Source organism: Prionailurus viverrinus, chromosome A2, assembly GCF_022837055.1.
Source record: "Prionailurus viverrinus isolate Anna chromosome A2, UM_Priviv_1.0, whole genome shotgun sequence".
Classification (NCBI taxonomy): Eukaryota; Metazoa; Chordata; class Mammalia; order Carnivora; family Felidae; genus Prionailurus; species Prionailurus viverrinus.
In genome coordinates this window covers 53,704,307-53,721,896 of record NC_062562.1, presented here as the reverse complement: position 1 = coordinate 53,721,896, position 17,590 = coordinate 53,704,307, and the positions used below count along the sequence as shown (strand labels likewise).

The following is a 17,590-nucleotide window of genomic DNA, read 5'->3' as shown; positions in this document are numbered from 1 at the left end:
CGCCTTGCCTTCATTTGCCCATCTGTGATGTGGGCAGGTGGGGGGATGTATCTTGGGGAAGGAGGCGAGGGGCTCAGTCTGGGGTCTGGTGAGCTGTTGGGAACTTGGATGGTGGTGCTGGGGTCAGAGCAGAGGACCTGGGAGAAGGAAACCCCCCTGGTTGCTGTCGAGACCCAGCCAAGGCAGGAAGGATACCTCTTGGGTATCAGCAGGTAAGTTGAAGCAGAGGATGGTCTGGTGTGGGCTCCTCTGCTCTGCCCGCTGTGACCCGTCAGGAGGGGCAGCTCCAAGGTCATGAGGATGTGCAGGCCTCACCCTGTCCTCACCTTCCCGGCCTCCTGACCTTGCCCGTTGCCGGCTCTTCTTGCCTCCGTCCCATAACTTTTCCTATGTGGTTCTTACTACCTGAAATGTCATGTCTCTGAGGCAGCTCTGGGACTGAAGCTGAGGTCAGGGGTCCGTCTGCGATCAGGGATAGGGTCCTGCTTATGTTTGGGCCCCAGCCCAGAGCAGGGCGTGTAAAACGGCAGCGTGATTTTAAAGCTCTGATGCTGAGGTCTGACATACAGTATGGGCATGGAGCCAAAGAAGTTTCTAGAGCCAAGGTGTGACATACTGCTTCTCTTCCAGCTGCAGCCGGAGCAACTGGACTGTGGGGCTGCGCACCTGCAGCACCCACTGTCCGTCCTGCAGCCCTTGAAGGCCACGCCTGTGTTCCGAGCCCCGGGCCTCTCCTCTGTGGCCGTGGCCAGTGTCAGCAACTACACAGTGGTCTTCCTGGGCACAGTCAGTGGGCGGCTGCTCAAGGTAGGGCTCGGGGGTCAGGGCTGGGGAGTCTGAGGGAGGTGGAGGGTGTGGGGGGAGGCTGAGCCTGGGTAGGCTGCACAGGTGGACACTACAGGTCTAATACTGGCCTTCATTTTCTCTGGTTTGCCTGGCACCTTACAGTTTACAAAGCATTTTTCACATCTGTTTCTTCTACTCTTGCTCATAACAAATTGCCTTGTCCTGCAGAAGAAGGAAACCAGGCCTGAGAGAGGGCCCTTCCCTCTGGTCTCTAGGACTTGGGCTTTGAAGCAGAGGGATCTGAGTTCAAGTCTCTAGGCTCTGCCGTTTGCTGGCTACTTGACCTTGGGCAATGCACTTTCTCTCTCTGGGCCTCAGTTTCCCCATCTGGGAAGGGTTGTAAGCCCTGGCTCTTGAGACTGCTGTTAGGCTTTGACGGGTGAAGGCCACAGCCTGGCAAGTGGGGGCTCTCATTGCCCTTCCCTCCCCCACCTGGCTGGCTGCCCTCGGAAGATCTCCCCAACCAAGATGACTGGTTTCTGGAGGTGATGATGCCTGGCCCCAACACTCGTGGAGCTGGGAAGGATGAGAGGCACCTGCTTTCCCCACCATGGGGTAGGAAGGGCTTTCCAGGGCCTGGGCCGGCTTCCTCCCAGCCACCTCCCACCCTCTGCCTGTTAGGAAAGTCAGCTGCCTGGCACAGCTCCAGTGTGTGCCAGGCCCTGGCCTAATTGACTCACATCTGATAACTCAATTCCCTCAGCTGCCCAGGCGGACGCCACGGGCCAAGGGGTAGGCTGGGGATTGAAGCCCTGGCCACCTGGCCCCGGGACCTTAGCTGGCCCGCTAGCAGTGGTGAAATGTGCAGGTGTGGGAGCAGGGAGGGAATGGGGTGGGGTGGGCATCCTTCTCAGCCTTTGAAGTCCCAGTGAGGGTCCTTAGACAGTGAGACTCATGTTTTGGGGTCAGATACTTGGATTTGGATCCTGGCTCTGCTGGTCCCAGCTGTGTGACCTGGGGGTGGCTGCTTCTCACCCTGAGCCTCAGTTTCCTCATCTGTCATGAGGGAAATGAGCCAGACCATCCCAGACTGTGGTCAGAGTCTGCTGTCCCCTGTGAAGCAGGTAGTGCCAGGATCCCCGTTTCCCAGGTGAGGACGCTAAACCTCCAAGAGGGGAAACGACTGCCCCGAAGTCACACAGCTGCCCCTGGGCCAGCTGACCAGGAGCCCCCATGACCCCTTGACCCAGGCCTCTTTACCCACCACCCTGCGCTGGGCACCACCTTCTCCCACCAGCCCTTCCCTGCTCGGGGCTTAGATCATAGCATCTAGCCCAGGCTCTGGAGCACAGTAGGTGCTCAATAGACGTTTGAAGGAGTGGAAATAAACCAAGTGTCTGCCGGGTGCCTGGGGCAAGGGCAGGAGCAGGTCGGAGACTGAGCAGGGGCCAGGCTGCCTGGGCAGACCCTACCCAGAGGTCACCTGGGACAGGTGATGTCTTGGGCTGGAACAGAGCCTGTGGGAGCCTGGGAAGAGAGTAATTTTAATTTGGTGTGTGGAGGGCATTTGAGAAACTCTTCCAGAAGAGGCCCTGGGAGGACAGATCCCGGCTGAAAGTGGAGGAAGAGAAATACTCCAGCAGGGAGCACAGCGTGGATAAAGGCCTACAGGCTGGGATGCTTGTGTTGGGTTGAATGGGTGGAAATGAGCCTGGCGGAGTAAGTTGGGATTGGTTGTCGGGGCCTTGAATACCAGAACAAGTTTATTCCATAAGCAGGCGGGAGCTACCAAAGGTTTGGAGCCTACAGAGAAGGCCAGGCAGTAGGAGGCCCAGGGAGACATCTAAACTACTGGTCCCAAGTCAGGGCCTGGCAGGGCCTTAGACAAGGCAATGTGTTGGAAGTGTGAGGGGCCAGCTGAAAAAGAACAAAGTTTGATGGGGCTCTTGTGAACATTGTCTGTCCTCAGGAGGACATGCAGAGGGACTCTCAGAGCCAGAGAAGCTTCCAGGCCTCAGCTGGTCCTGGTCTTCCTCCTGCCAGGACCTTGGACCCCACCCTCTAGCCTCATCCTTGGACTGTGGGGTCAGATAGGCCTGGGCTTGCACTGTGACCCTGAAGTGTCTTCATTTTATGACTCTCACCAAGTCTGTAGCCTCTCTGGGCCTCCATCTCCTCATCTGTGAAATGGGCACAAGAGGGGAGGCATGAGAAGTGTGGCCCCATCAGCACTTCGCAGGCATCTTCTCCATCTGTGCTTACCACCGTCCCGACGGGCGGGTGCCGTCATTAGTCCTAGTAGGTCAGGAAGCCGAGGCTCCCAGAGGGGAAGTGATAACCTGTACGTTTGTACAGCACGTAAATGTCAAAGCTGAAATTCAAACCCACATCCCTGCTCTTAGGCATGATGCCAGACAGCTGCCCAGAGAATCTTTTGTAAAGTGTAAGGTCTGCATGTATTCCCAGGGCGGGATGTGATGGAGAAGATCAGTCAGGGAGGGAGTTCCTGGTGGGGCCACAGCAGAGGCAAAGGTGGAGAGGCCAAAGCCACCGCCCCCCTTATATGTCTGTGATCTCCCACCAGTCCTAGAAGGTCTGCAAAAAGATGAGGCTGAGACCCCAAGCCTGAGTCAGATCCCCACCTCCAGGGACATATCCCCTGCCGTGGGCACCCTCCCAGTGCCCCATCACCCTGACGGCCACACCCCACCCCCACAGATCAACCTGAACGAGAGCATGCAGGTGGTGAGCAGGCGGGTGGTGACGGTGGCCTACGGGGAGCCTGTGCACCACATCATGCAGTTCGACCCAGCAGACCCCGGTTACCTTTATCTGATGACGTCCCATCAGGTAAGGCCAGAGCCCTGGCCTGACGGGGTCCCAGGACACGTGGGCTTTCTTCCTCTCTGCCTCCCACCAGGGGCGCCTTCCCTTCCCACGCCTTCCCCGTGTACACATCACCTCTGCAGGGAAGCCCTGTTTCCCCTAATTTCCCCTGTTGAAGTGTCAAGCCTCAATTTCCCCGGCCTCTCGTGGCCCTCGCCACTGCCGATTCCCCGGGGCAGAGGCTGGCAGCCCCGCTGAGCTGGGCCCTCCCCTCTGCCTCTAGATGGCCAGGGTGAGAGTCGCCGCCTGTGCTGTGCACGCCACCTGCAGGGACTGCGTAGGTGCAGCCGACGCCTACTGTGGCTGGTGTGCCCTGGAGACACGGTGAGGCTCCCGGGGGCAGAGGCTGGGTGTGGGCAGCTGCAGTGGGGCCAGGGGCCCACCGGGGTCCTGACCTGTGCCATGCCGCACCAGGTGCACCCTGCAGCAAGACTGCGCCAACTACAGCCAGCAGCATTTCTGGACCAGTGCCAGCGAGGGCCCCAGCCGCTGTCCCGCCATGACTGTCCTGCCTGCAGAGATCGACGTGCACCAGGAGTATCCAGTGAGTCCCGGGGGAGCTGGGACTCAGCTCGGGGTGGGGAGGGGACACAGGGTGGGGAGCTGCCCTTCACCTGGCCCCCAAGCCCTGAGAGGTAGAGACTCCTGCCCCCAGTGCCCCTGGGACCTGGAGGCAAGGAATGAGAATGACTGGGCTTTACTGAGCACTTACTGAGTGCCCACACTTGCCGTGTGCATGATGTCCACCTGTGTTGGTCCTTATACAACTCTATGAAGTGGATGCTCTTAACATCCCCGTTTTTCAGAGGAGGAAATTGAGGCACCAAGAGGTAAAGTGACTTGCTCATGGTCATACAGCTAGGGAGGAGCAGAGCTGGGATTTGAACTCAACAGAGGCAGGCTCCAGAGTCTCAAGAGGGAGGGAGCAAGTTGGGGGATACAAGGAGAGTCAGTGCCCAACCTCCTGCCTCTTCCCGGGCCCGGTACAGGTAGGGGTCAGAGGGACCACCAAGTGCCAGGCTGCTATTTCTTGTGCTCAGAAACAGATCAGATGAATCTGCAGTGTGGAGGCAGGGACTCCCTGCCTCGCCTGAGCTCAGGAAGGCCTGGAGCTGCCACAGCCCCCTCCCCACCCATAGCAGGCAGTCTGGGGAGGGCTGAGGGACAGGCAGGCCTGGGCCCAACTCAGCCCTGCCCTCAGTGACCTCCCTGCGGCTGGCTATCCTCACCTATCAACAGGGGGGAGATGGTGGTTCTAATGGGCCAGGTGGGGTCTGGGACTCCTCTGCACCCACTCCGCATGATTATGTATCACAGAGCCCTTCACATGTTTTATGTCCACAAGCAGACCAGGCACAGGTTTGTCCATACATCCATTCATTTATTCGTTCATCACATGGATCATTGTGCACCTACTATGTGCTAACAGCAGTTCTAGACTCTGGGGACACAGCAATGAACAAGACAGAAAAAGCCCTGGTCCTTGAGCAGCTGACATGCTTTTGGAGCGAGAGAACGCGCAAGATAGGATGGCAAGATGGTAAAAAGTACTGTGGGGAAAAGGGCGCAGAAGAGAGAGAGGGGTGGGGAATGAGTGGCGGAGTGTCGACATTTTAGACGAGGCTGGAGCTAGGCCCATGGTGCAGATGTTACATTTGAGCAAAGATATGAAGTAGGTGAGTTAGGTGGGTATCTGGGAAGAGTGTTCTGGGCCAAGGGAACTGCCAGTGCAGAGGCCCTGAGGTGAGAACAGATTGGTAGATTTGAGAGAATATTAGGAGATGAGGTCAGAGAAGTCCCAGGGACCAGATGACTCAAAGCCTCCTTGACTACTGTAAGATGGTCATTTTCATTTTGCAGATGAGGAAACTGAGGCCTAGTGAGCCCCATGTAGGATATAGCCCTCTGGCCTGGAGTCCTGGCCACCTGTCACCCCTTCTCCCAGGGTTGCTGGAGTGGGGGCTGGGCCCCGAGGGGAAAGGCCTGCTCCCCACTCTCCAAGCTGAGGGTCCCTGGCCCCCAGGGCATGATCCTGCAGATCTCGGGCAGCCTGCCCAGCCTCAGTGGCATGGAGATGGCCTGTGACTATGGGAACAACATCCGCACTGTGGCCCGGGTCCCGGGCCCTGCCTTTGGCCACCAGATCGCCTACTGCAACCTCCTGCCAAGGGACCAGTTCCCGCCCTTCCCGCCCCACCAGGGTAAGCACCGCACTCACTGGGCTATGAGTACAGCCCTGAAGGGGTGTAATGGAATGTCAGGCATGGGGGTCCTGATATCACAGCCTCCGAGGTCAGGGGAGACTCCCCTTTGTCCTTCTCTCCCTGGTTCCCCTGGTCCATTCTAGATCACGTGATTGTTGAGATGTCTGTGAGGGTCAACGGGCGGAATATCGTCAGGGCCAATTTCACCATCTACAACTGCAGCCGCATCGGACAAGTGTATCCACACACAGCGTGAGTGGGTCAGGGTGCTTGCCTCTGGGTGGTGGGAGGAGGAACAGGGAAGGGTCTCTGCTCTCAGGAAGGCCCTTGGAAGAAAAACAGTGGTGTGCTAGAGGCAGATAGGGCCCTCGCTTGTTCATTTTCTGGCTCATTTATGTGCAGCAAACTCATATCACCCTAACCTGGCTTCTGTGGGCATTCAAGCTGCAGGGGCAGAGAGAAGTGCTTTGATTACCCTTAATTTAGTCTCCTAAAGGCCCTGCTTGTCTATATCCTCCTTGCATGCCTCTCGTAGCAGGGAGCTCAGTATCTTCAAAGTGCCCCACCCTCTGATGATGATGGTGGTGAAGGAAGACCTTTCTCCCCAGGGCCGGGATCTGCCTCTTAGGTCCCAGTTCCTGGGGGCAGGGGTGAAATGAGGGGTGGGCATCCGAGTGTCTGAAACGCTCCTTGTCTCCCAGCTGCACCAGCTGCCTGTCAGCACAGTGGCCTTGTTTCTGGTGCACCCAGCAGCATGCCTGTGTCTCCAACCAGTCACGGTGTGAGGCCTCACCGAATCCCGTGGTAAGTTAGGCCTGGGTGGAATGCCCTCTGCCTGTTTCATTACTTTTTTTTTTTTTTTTAATATGTTGAGAACATTTCCACATCATTAAATTTTCTTCCTGGCACCAGATTTAACAGCTGTGCTGGACTCATCACATAACAGCACATTTAACCAATCCCCTGTTGTTGGATGTACCGATCACTTCCCATTTCTTTTTTGTGTTCTGATACAGACAGGGCATGGCGTGCGTCCTTGATTATTCCCTGGAGACGAACTCCTAGAAATGGCATATTGGGGTGAAAGCGTGGCCACGTTTTTACATCTTTGACTCAACTGCCTCCAGAAAGCCTGAGCCAGTTTTAACTCCCACCTGTAGTAGGAGGGCTCCTTTCTATACACCGTGTCAGTACTGGCTAGTTTGAAATTTTACCTGTAACATTTTCAACAACCCTGCGGGCTCAGGGCAGTTGTCCCTGAGGCCAGGAAATACCAGACTGGGACCTTGAATCTAAGCCCCGCTGGCTTGGCGCCCATGTTCTCCTTCCTTCCCGAGATCAGGAGATGGGCTGAAAGGCCCCTGGCTTGGTCTCCCCATGGGTGCTGGGGACCCTGGAGCAGGTGATGCCATGGCTGTCCCTGAGCAGAGAAGGTGAGCTGGTCTCAGGAGCCACACGCTCCCAGGTCCTGTTGCTTATGCTGGTCCCGTGAGCTCTATAGGCTGATTCTCCGCTGGCCAGGATCCAGGCCCTCCTTGGTGCTGTGGGATGGCTGGATTGAATCAATTACACCAGGGTGGGCGTGGTGGGGAGAGTTGGTGGACGGGGAGAAGTATAAATGGAAATGCCACATACCTTGCGCCTGGTTGGTTTCTGCCGTGTGTTCACTTGCAGGGTGGCCTTCTGCCATTGCCCCAAAAGCTTCTAAGGCCATCCTAGCCTTAGCAGGGATGACCAAATGAGGCTTTGGCTGGGGCGGTGATGCTCAGCCAGGTGGGATGGCTACACTTGGGTGGGAGAGGGTGTCGAGGTTCTGAGACTACAGCTCATCCCCTCTCAGACCTGGCTGCTGGAGCCTCTGTCTTGTATCAGGGCTGTGAGGGGTCAGGGTGAGGCACTGAGTCCCTGCCTGAGGCTCCTCTCCCCAGGAAGGAGATGCTCCTGCCCACTTTCCAGATGGGACAACTGAGGTAGCAAATAGGGTCCTGGGGGCACTGCTTCCTAGCATGTGTCCCAGGGAAGCGGGCCCAGTCCCCAGAGCATCTGAACCCCCAGCCTCTTGGCTCTGGGCTCAGAGAATCTCATCAGGAACCCTCCAAGCAGGTACAGATCAGTGTTCAGATGCTAAGGAGGGGCTCCATGGCCCACACCTGGAACCCTCTGGTCTCTGTACCTCCTGCCTAAGCCTCTGAACTGCTTTGAAGAAGGGTCATCCAGGAGCTTACCTCAAAGAACTGAGACAATAATGTGGGGCTTCTGGCCCTGGGAGAGAGATCCAGTGGAGTCTGTGTGGCCAAACCATAGAGGAGGCCCCTGGGCCCCTCTGTTGGAGTCCGGGCCAAGCAGGAGTCCTGCTCTTTTTTAGGGTCCACATCTTCTAGCCCCCAGCCCAGGGCTGGGTACACAGAGGGGCTCAATAAATGTGAAACATGAAGCATTCGTGCTGGCAGCCTGATGGCTGTTGAGGAGGACCCACAGGCTCAACACGGTTATCCAGCATTTATTGGGCACCCTTTGTATGACTGGGTCTGTAGCAGGCACTGGGAAGGAACCCAGTTAGACATAGTTCTGCCCTCCCCATCATGAGCCAAGGGCCTGAGGTGTGAGTTGTGGCTGTGTGATCCTGGTCAAGCTCCTGAACCTCTCTGTGCCTGTTTCCCCATCTCCTATTTTACTTACTGTGTAATTGTACATTTTACTACTATAAAATGGCCTTACTTTGCTGTGCTGGGAGTCTTGAATTGCACCTGTGAGGCACCAACTCCATATGTGGCACATAGTAGGTACTCATTAAAAGGCCACTATCCTTCTCAGGAGCGGGTGGCTACTTTGCTGGGTGGGCCAGGGAGCACTTCTCTGGGAGGGGGACTTTTGTGCAGGGTCCTGACAGATGCATAGGAGCTCAGTCTAGAGGTGTTTCTGAGGCAGCACCCCATAAGCCATCTCCCCCAGGTCTGCAGCTCTGGGGGCCAGGAGCTGGAGCGGTGGGCCCAGAGAGGGTCTGTCTTAGAGGATTATGGTAATCTAGCAGGAACTGGGATCGGAGCCCCAGAGAGAGTCTGTCTTAGAGGACTATGGTAATCTAGCAAGAGAAGAGGCAGCCCCCTCCCCAGGCCTGCAGAAGTCTCTGACTGATACTTAAGGTGGCATTTATTTATGTCTCTGTTAGCCCTGCAGGTGACATGTTTCTGCAGGTGGTGGACAGGGGAGTTTGCACATCCGCCTGCACCCCTCGAGAGCTGGGAGGAGACAGTAGGACTTGGGTTAGGCCAGGGAGGTGTCCCTGGGGAGGTGCTAGGGGCTGAGTTTCCTGTCACTAGGGAGTCTCCTGCACTTCCCTAGTGCAGAAGGAGGATGTGGAGGAGTGGAGGGTGCCAGGAAGAGGGTGCGGTGTTTTAGAGGAGGGGAGGAGAGATAGGACAGTAGGCCCCCTTCCTGGGGAGCCTGGTGTGGATGCCACCGTGAAATTGGACTTCATTCGGAGCCAGTGGGGAGAGTGGTTTGGTAGGAACAAGGGGCAGTTTAGGGGGCTGTGAGGGTGCAGAACTGTAGAAAGGGACCGGGTGAGATGGGTTTAGGGTCTGGGCCAGCCATGCTGGATTGGGACATCAGTTCTTGACCCTTGAATGTGGGAGAGACAGTGAGAGAGTCTGTGAGTCCCAGTGTGGGTACAGGTGAGGTCCTCTGTGAACCAGCACCCACTGGGCTCCTGTCCGGGTTGATTGTGGCTTTTGGCACTGCTGACTCAGCAGCTGTCCTTATTCCTCTGCCTAGAGTGTGGTCAATTGGCCGTGGTTTCCTGAACCTGCAGGCTCTGCCCTGTGCTGCACTCCAGCAAAGGGGAGAAGCCACTCAGCCTCCTTCTGACGTGTTGATGGCTTGGCTTAGATGGGACAGGGAGGCCCCATCCTTTGGTAGCACTGGGGGAAACCCTAGTTCAAACTAGCCTTGGCCGCAACAGAATTAATTGACTCCTATGAGTGTGAAATCTGGGGCGGGGGGGCGGTGGGGGGAGAGAGGGGTGGTGGCATCACCTTCAGGTATAGCTGGATCCAGGAGTTCCAACCATGTTTTCAGGGCTCCCTGCCCCTCTGGTTGGGCTTCATGCTCTGGCAGCCCTCCCCCCTTGGTAGCAAGTTGACCTCAGCTGCTCCAGGCAGGCTCCTGATTTCCTGGAAGCCCCAGAAAATAAGAAGAGCTTCTCTTTCTTATTGGTTCTATGGAAGTCCCAGAGTTGACTTTTGCTGGCTGCACTAGGGTCACGTACACTCCCTGAACCAATTGCTGAGTCCAGGGCAGGCCTGGGACACTGGCCTATCCCTGGGGCTAGGGAGTAGAGTCAGTCTTCCCAAACCACAGGCCTGTGGGGGAAGTTCCCCAAAGGCCAGGCCAGACTTGGAGGCAGATGGTGGGGGCTGGAGGCCAGCAGCAGACATACCAGCTGGCCCCGTGGAGGGTTAGCCAGTTCTGGGGGGAGGTACCAAAGGAGGGCAAAGGTGTGCCAGGACTCTTAGCCTTGGCCCACTCTGTAGAACGGGTACAAGCATCCAAAGCCATGGGATCATAGATAGGGATTAAGGAGAATGGGGGGGGGGGAACCCTCAGGGATGCTTCCACGTCATTTCCTTGGTGGGGGGGGCTCACGTGGAAACTCCTGCTCTGACCCTCACCCCACAGCCCCTCCTGTCAGCCACTTACCCACTGGTGGGGTGGAGCTGGGAAGACAGAGCCACAGAGCCCCCGGCCAGCTGCAAGGCAGAGCTGGCAGCAGCCATGAAAACTGATTGCAAACATGTGGGTTCCATTCCCTGAAATTCCATGGGGTTTACACACGAGACTGCGGAAGATGGCAGCCCAGAGGCCAGAGGCTTGTGTGGGCTCACCCTGAGCTGGACACAAGCTCCTCCCTCCCAGCCCCGCAGGACGACGGTCAGCTCAGGAGGCCTCACCCAGACCTAGCCATGTTGCTTCTCTGGCCGAGGCCTCTGTGATCTGCACCAGGCCCTGCTCCCCGGGAAACGGACCAGTCTAGGCAAGGTTTCTGGCCTGGTGGTCGGCAAACAGTCTGGACAACTAGAGGCCTCTTGTGCTGCCAGTTCCATCTTGGGCAAACTGCTCTGCTTCTCTGTGCCCCGATTTCCTAGTCTGTAAAATGGGTGTAATGATTATACTTAACTCAGAGGATTGTTGGGAGTTCGGATTTGGTGAATTAATACGGTGTGGTGTGCTTAGAACTGTCCAGGAGCACAGTGAGGGCTGTGTGAGCTGGTGACTATCTCTGATGTGGGCATGGTCATCATTTATTGTTACTGGCATCTCCTCAGGGTCCAGTGTTATGCCGAGCCCCCCAGGGTTCCCCTCAGGGAGCTCCCTGTCTGATTAGCAGTAAGGAGAAAAGACCCAGGGAGGCCTCCAAGTTCTATCCTCAGAGGCCTTTGCCCTGGCTGGCTGACCTCAAGGTGGACACACATGTTTCATTGTGTTCCCAGCCAGACCTCTAGGCTGGGATGGTCAGCCCTTGGTATGGTGTGGCGGCTGCAGGGTCCCAATCTCCCCTTCTCTCAGGGTCTCAGCAGGTCAGGCTCAGAGTGTGAGGAGGCAGAACATGGCCCAGTGGGGCCCTCAGGTCTGAACAACAGTGCGGGGTGGGGGCTCCAGACTTGTAAGCTCAGAGAGGTCACTAGATGGCATGGTGGGCACAGCCCTGCTCCCTGGTGTCTGTTTCTGGCCTGGGAGTCAGACAGTGGGAGTTCACAGACCAGCTCTGCCCTCTGACCGCAGGTACATCGCCATGTTTCTGAACCTCCAGCTCGTGCCTGCCCTCCCTCCCTAACTTTTTTCCTTTTTTTAATTTAAATGTTTATTTATTTTTGAGAGAGAGAGAGTGGGTGCTAGCACGAGCCGGGGAGGGGCACAGAGAGGGTGGGGGCGTGGGAGAGGATCTGAAGCAGAGAGCAGAGAGCCTGATGTGAGCTCAAACTCATGAGCCGTGAGATCATAACCTGAGCCAAAGTTGGACGCTCGGCTGACTGAGCCACCCAGGCACCCCTAACTTCTTTCCTTTTTTTTTTTTTTTTTTCAATGTTTATTCATTTTTGAGAGAGAGAGTGTGAGACAGGGGCAGAGAGAGGGGGACAGAGGATCCGAGGCGGGCTCTTTGCTGACAGCAGTGAGCCCAGTGTGGGGCTCAAACTCATGAACCGACCCATGAGATCATGACCTGGGTCAAAGTCAGACGCTCAACCAACTGAGCCACCTGGCGCCCCTAACTTCTTTCCTTTTTCGAAGTGGCCCCTCCTCCACCAGGCCTCCGTGGCTGTACTGCCAATGTGAGAATGCTGATGCCCAGGCCTGCCCGGGACTCTTGGGGGGCTGGCGCCTCTGCCCGGAGGCTGGGACTCTCACCTGCAGAAGTGGGGAGGGGTGTGGAGCCTCAGGACACCAGGGTCCTCATAGCCTGTTTCCCGTGGGCTGTTCAGAAATTTGGAGTTCTTTTTCTGAATCATTTAACATGTGTCATCCTGGAAACTGCATTTTGGAGCTGGGCGTGGTCTCAGAGAATGGGTGCAGCCCCTCATTTTATAGCTGGGAAAGATGAGGCCCAGAGATGGGGAGGGGGGCCAGCCCTCAACCCCAGCCTCCTGACCTCCTCTGCAAAGTATGCCCTGGAACAGCCGTGGCGGGACTGGATCCATCGCTGGGCAGGTTACATCATCGCGGAATGCCTCCGTTTCATCATCTATAAAATGGGGCCGATAAAGCCTGCCTGTAGGCTTATCATGAGGGTCAAAAGAGACGGTGTGTGGGAGGCACTGGGCACGTTGCCCTCGGTGGTGGCGGCTGCTGTGATTTTGTTACTGGTGTTTCCTCACTGTGCAGGCTGGCAAGTACTTCCCTGGGGAGGCAGGCTGCGACAGTAGGCTGGCTGGCATGGCCATGAATCCTGTCTCTTCTGAAATGCTCCTGCATCACCCTTACCTCGTTGTGTTTTGACTGCAGAGCCCTCAGGACTGCCCCCAGATCCTGCCCTCACGCCTGGCACCCATGCCCACAGGCAGCTTACAGAGCATCCCCGTGCATCTAGCCAATGCTGCCTTCCAGGTAGGTGGAGGCCAGGCTTGGGGGTGGGGGCAGGAGAATGCTGTTCTGGATGAGGACCCATGCTCTGGTCCCTCCACCCACACCTTGGTTTTGTTTCTCTGAGTTTCCAGATTCTGTTTGAGAAAGCCCCACTGTGTTTGCAGGGGGTTAGAGGAAAGGGAAGTGGATGGGGAGGGCCCAGCCCAAGGGACAGCAAGCTGCTAACAGCTCCTGAGGGAAACCCTGGCCAGGACCCCCAGACTCCCCTACCCTGTAAAGCTCTCCTGGCAGAGCTGGGCTGCAGCCCATGGTTGGGCACTGTCCATGTCCTGCCGGCCCTACCCCCTAGGCTGACTTGTAATTCTGCACACATTTCCTCAGTTCATGGCTGACATGTCTTACCTGAAGAATGTCCAGAGAACCCCTGTGCTGCCCTATTCCCCATTATCCAGATGGGAAAAATGAGATCCAGAAAGGAGAAGTAGATGACTCTAGGTACACGACGTAGGGCTTGACTTGCACCCTAGCACTGGACTTCTGAGAAAGTGCTCTTCCCTACAATCTGCCGTCACCTCTGCACCCACGCATGGGGAGGAGGAGATTCAGCTCCTTTCTGGGTCCCTCCTGGAAGAGCATCTTGGTGGGAAGCGTTGACGAGTTCTGGAAGTGTGCCAGCCATCCCCCTCCCCAGCTCCTAGAGACTCGCCATCTGTTGCTTCCAAGGGGGAGCGAAGGCCTGTGACAGCTGTCGCACGTGGGGGCCACGTGCCAGGCATCTGGGATGTGTCAGGCAGCCTTGTGGCTGGGGCTGGAGCTCTGTGTGGGCAGTGCCCTCAGCCCTCAGACTCCCTCCTGCAGTGGTTGGAACAGAGCCTCAGGAGTATGAAGGGGCCTGGTCTGGTATGAAGGGCGGTGCTGCTCCCTGGGGCTACAGGAGCCTGGCGTGGGGAGGCCTGAGCCCTGGGTTCGGGTCCCGTAACCAGGAGGCATGTGTCTGCCCCCAGTGTGCCTCAGTGATCCTGGCCCTCGACCTGCTTCTAGAACACTAAGGGCAGGAAGGGGCAGAGCCCCCTTCCTGTTGCTGAGCCTGTACTCTGGGGAGCCTCAGGACAGGCTGGGCCTGCTATGCTGAGTGGCTGAAGCCTGAGCTGACCCACCTCCTGGCTCAGCATGGGCAAATGTGCTTGCAGCCCTATCAGTAGCCACCTTCCTGTGTTAGCTTCAGAGTGAAGCGGGAGAGGGGGTAGGCCAGAGGAGAGGGGTGTGCTGACCTGCTTTCTCCTCAGGGTGTCACATGTGCTAACAACAGGGACATAAACAGGAAGTCCTGCCACGAGGCTGGACTAATACACATGAAACCTGAGTTTGTTCAGTCAGCAAATATTTATTGATACCATTCCCTGGAGGCCTGTGCTGGGCAAGATAAGACTGGGGAGTTGGGGCCTGTGTATTTAAGTCAACAAACATTTATTGAGCACCTCCTGCATACTAACAGCCAGCATATATTAGTCACCCACAGTGTGCAATGCACTAAAGATACATGATTTCGTTTCCCCAGCAACCCTGCAGAGTAGGAATGTGTGTTTCCATTGCAAAATTTAGGAAACCAAGGCTCAGAAAGGAGAGCCACTTGCACAGAGTTGCACAGCTAGGAAAGACAGAAGGTAGGATTCAAACCGATGGAACCTGAGCTCTTTTACTGCCACCCACTGCCCTTGGAGGTGTCACAGGGGCTGAGACCCAACCCTAACCCTTCCCAGTGGGTGGCAAGACCAGTGTAAAAAGAGCCTGGGCAGGGAGATAAGGGTGGTCCTCAACATACAGGGTGTGGGCAGGCTTTAGGAGCCTCCTAGAGCCCCTAACATGCACCCAAATGTTCATTGCTAAATGAATGAATGAATGATCAAATGAGGGGCACCCACCTGATTTAGGGGGCTCTGGGAAGTCTTTGGAACATGAGACAATTTGAGCTGGATGCTGAGGGCTGTGTTGTGTTTTGCTGGGGGGCTAAAGGGGAGACAAGTTGTTTGGGTAGGAGGAACAGCCTGGACAAAGGCCCAGGGGCAGGGCAGCCTGTGCCATGTCCAAGAGTGTCCTGCTGTGGCTGGGGCATCGGCCTTGGGGGACAGAGGTGGGGGGTAGTAAGATTCAAAGAACAGGTGGAGTCTCACTGGGATAAACCTTGAATGGCAGTCATGCTAAAGAATTGGATTTTTATGAGCCGAGTAAAAGGCCATTGGTTTAGGCCATCGGGAGATATTGGTGAAGCTTTTAGTCACATGGGGAGCAACAGGTTCCAGGTGTTCATGTACTCCTTGCCTCCCTCCTTCCATCATTGGACCTGAAGGCCAGGAAGGACATTCTGGAGGAGTAGGGGCCTGATAAAAGGGCTCAGCCCACTACTCTGGGCAGCAGCCCATAACAAGTTGGAGTTAGAGAGCAGTGGGTGCTGATCTGCCTCTCCTCAGCAACCCCATTTCTCCTAGGGTGCAGCCCTAGAATGTAGCTTTGGGCCAGAGGAGATCTTTGAAGCCGTATGGGTGAATGAATCTACTGCACACTGCAACCAAGTGGTGGTAAGTGATGTGGCTCTGGGGGTGGGGGGGGGCGGTAGGAAGGCCTGCATAAGTCCAGACGCTATACTCCTTCCTTCCCACCTTATCCCCCTCCTCCTTTTGATCCCCTTATCCTCAACAGCCCTGCCCTCTTCTGTCTCCATGACATGCATCCCCTCCCCCCAGCAGAGACCTAGACACCACTCACACCCCTTATGCTCTTTCTTGTCCTTTTGCAGCTGCACACGACCCAGAAGAGCCAGATGTTTCCACTCAGCCTCCAACTAAAGGGGCAGCCAGCCCGATTCTTGGACAGCCCTGACCCCATAACAGGTGGGAGCCCCTACGGCCCTATGGCCACTGGGGATTCAGCCTTAATGGGTGGGGCTCTACCTTGGGGGACTTATCCAGTGCCCACCGCACAGTCACAGATGTCCCGCCCTGTGTTTCCCTAACACACAGGGTCTCAGATCCCAGCCTTGCCGTTCTGTACCTGGTCACTCAGTTCTTATTCATTGAGCAGCTATTGTGGGCCAGACATCTGTATGCCGATGGCTGTGCAGCTTCAGGCGCTTGCTTGGCCTTCTGTTTCTCAGCCATGTGACATGAGGCACAGGCCCTTTTACAGAAAGCTTGGTGAGGATTTGCTGAGACGATGCACACAGATCTTACAGTTGTGACTGGGGCACAGTCAGCACGCCCCAAATGGCGATTGGTGTCCTTACTGTTATTATACATATTGAATCAATTCTTTAAGAGTCTGTCTATTCATGGGGAGCCTCAGATATCCCTAGTGGATATGGCACCACCACCCGCCCCCCTGTCCCCACCATGAAGGTCCCAGAGACAGACTCCAGAAGAACCAACCTGCACACCCAAGACCCTGAAGAACCCTCCCAGCACTCCTGCTTGGGCCACTCCGAGGGTCTGAGGCCCTGGTGCCCACTGCCCACATTGCTCAGTGATCCCCTAGCATCCCAGAGCCCCACTGGTGGGTAAACAGACCCACCCAGGCCTGGGTGTGAATCTCGGGCCTGCCGCTCACAGGCTTTGTGACCTTGGGCAAGTCAGTCCTCCCCTCTGAGCCTCGGTCTCTTACCTGTCAAATGGGGTGCCTGGTGGGGTGCCTGGGTGGCTCAGTCAGTTAAGCATCTGATTTTGGCTCAGGTCAGGATCTCCCAGTTCGTGGATTCAGGCCCTGCGTTGGGCTCTGTGCTGATGGCTTGGAGCTTGGAGCCTGCTTTGGATTCTGTGTCTCCTCCTCTCTCTGCCCCTCCCCTGCTCATGGTGTCTCTCTCTCTCTCTCTCTCTCTCTCTCTCTCTCTCTCTCTCTTTCTCTCAAAAATAAACATTAAAAAAGTTTAAAAAACCCCAAACAAACAAAGAGCTCCCACCTGGTAGAATCGTGGTGTGGACAGATACTATTAATGAGGCTGTGGCTGCACTGTGCTTAGCAAAGGCCCTGGGGAGTTTGGACAACCAGAACCCACCTCTGGGTGATGGTGAGTGAATGCAGAGGACACAGTGGTGACTGGGGGTGCTGACCCATGCTGTCTCTGTGTCTCTCCCAGTGGAGGTCTATAACTGCGCCATGGGCAGCCCTGACTGTTCTCAGTGCCTAGGCCGGGAGGACCTGGGACATCTGTGTGTGTGGAGTGACGGCTGCCGCCTGCGAGGGCCCCTGCAGCCCCTGCCTGGCACCTGCCCCGCCCCCGAGATCCGCGCGGTAAGCACCCCCACCCACGGAGGCCTGTCGCACCCGCATGCCTGTGTGTGCGACACACAGCGCCCCACACGGGCTCTCAGACCTGTGACACACGTGCTTGCACATAACCAGCCGTATGCATGCAGGATCACCTGGGGAGCGCCTGCTGGGTGCCAGGGCCGCTGGGTGCTGGAGACACAGCAGTGAACAAAGTGCCACCCCGACACGGAGCTAATGTTTTAGTGGGGGAGGAGGGTGGGCAGTAATAAGTAAGGAAATAAATAATTTATATATAGAAGGCGTAAGTGCTATGGAGAAAAATAGAGTGAAGCAGGGAGTCTGGGCCGGAAAAGATGCTAGCGCTAGTCTCTAGT

General features: G+C 56.4%; 1 protein-coding gene across 5 annotated transcripts in view; it reads left to right on the top strand.

The window, feature by feature from the left end:
* The window catches only part of PLXND1 (plexin D1), a 60,185-nt gene that overhangs the window by 19,228 nt on the left and 23,367 nt on the right, over positions 1-17,590 (top strand). For all 5 annotated transcript variants that reach the window (XM_047848690.1, XM_047848689.1, XM_047848688.1 and 2 more), the window contains exons 2-12: positions 631-807; positions 3,505-3,636; positions 3,896-3,996; positions 4,087-4,216; positions 5,696-5,873; positions 6,020-6,128; positions 6,578-6,680; positions 12,876-12,977; positions 15,443-15,532; positions 15,751-15,844; positions 17,083-17,237. In XM_047848690.1, the coding sequence (XP_047704646.1) occupies positions 631-807; positions 3,505-3,636; positions 3,896-3,996; positions 4,087-4,216; positions 5,696-5,873; positions 6,020-6,128; positions 6,578-6,680; positions 12,876-12,977; positions 15,443-15,532; positions 15,751-15,844; positions 17,083-17,237 (1,371 nt within the window). The remainder of the gene's footprint in view (positions 1-630; positions 808-3,504; positions 3,637-3,895; positions 3,997-4,086; positions 4,217-5,695; positions 5,874-6,019; positions 6,129-6,577; positions 6,681-12,875; positions 12,978-15,442; positions 15,533-15,750; positions 15,845-17,082; positions 17,238-17,590) is intronic.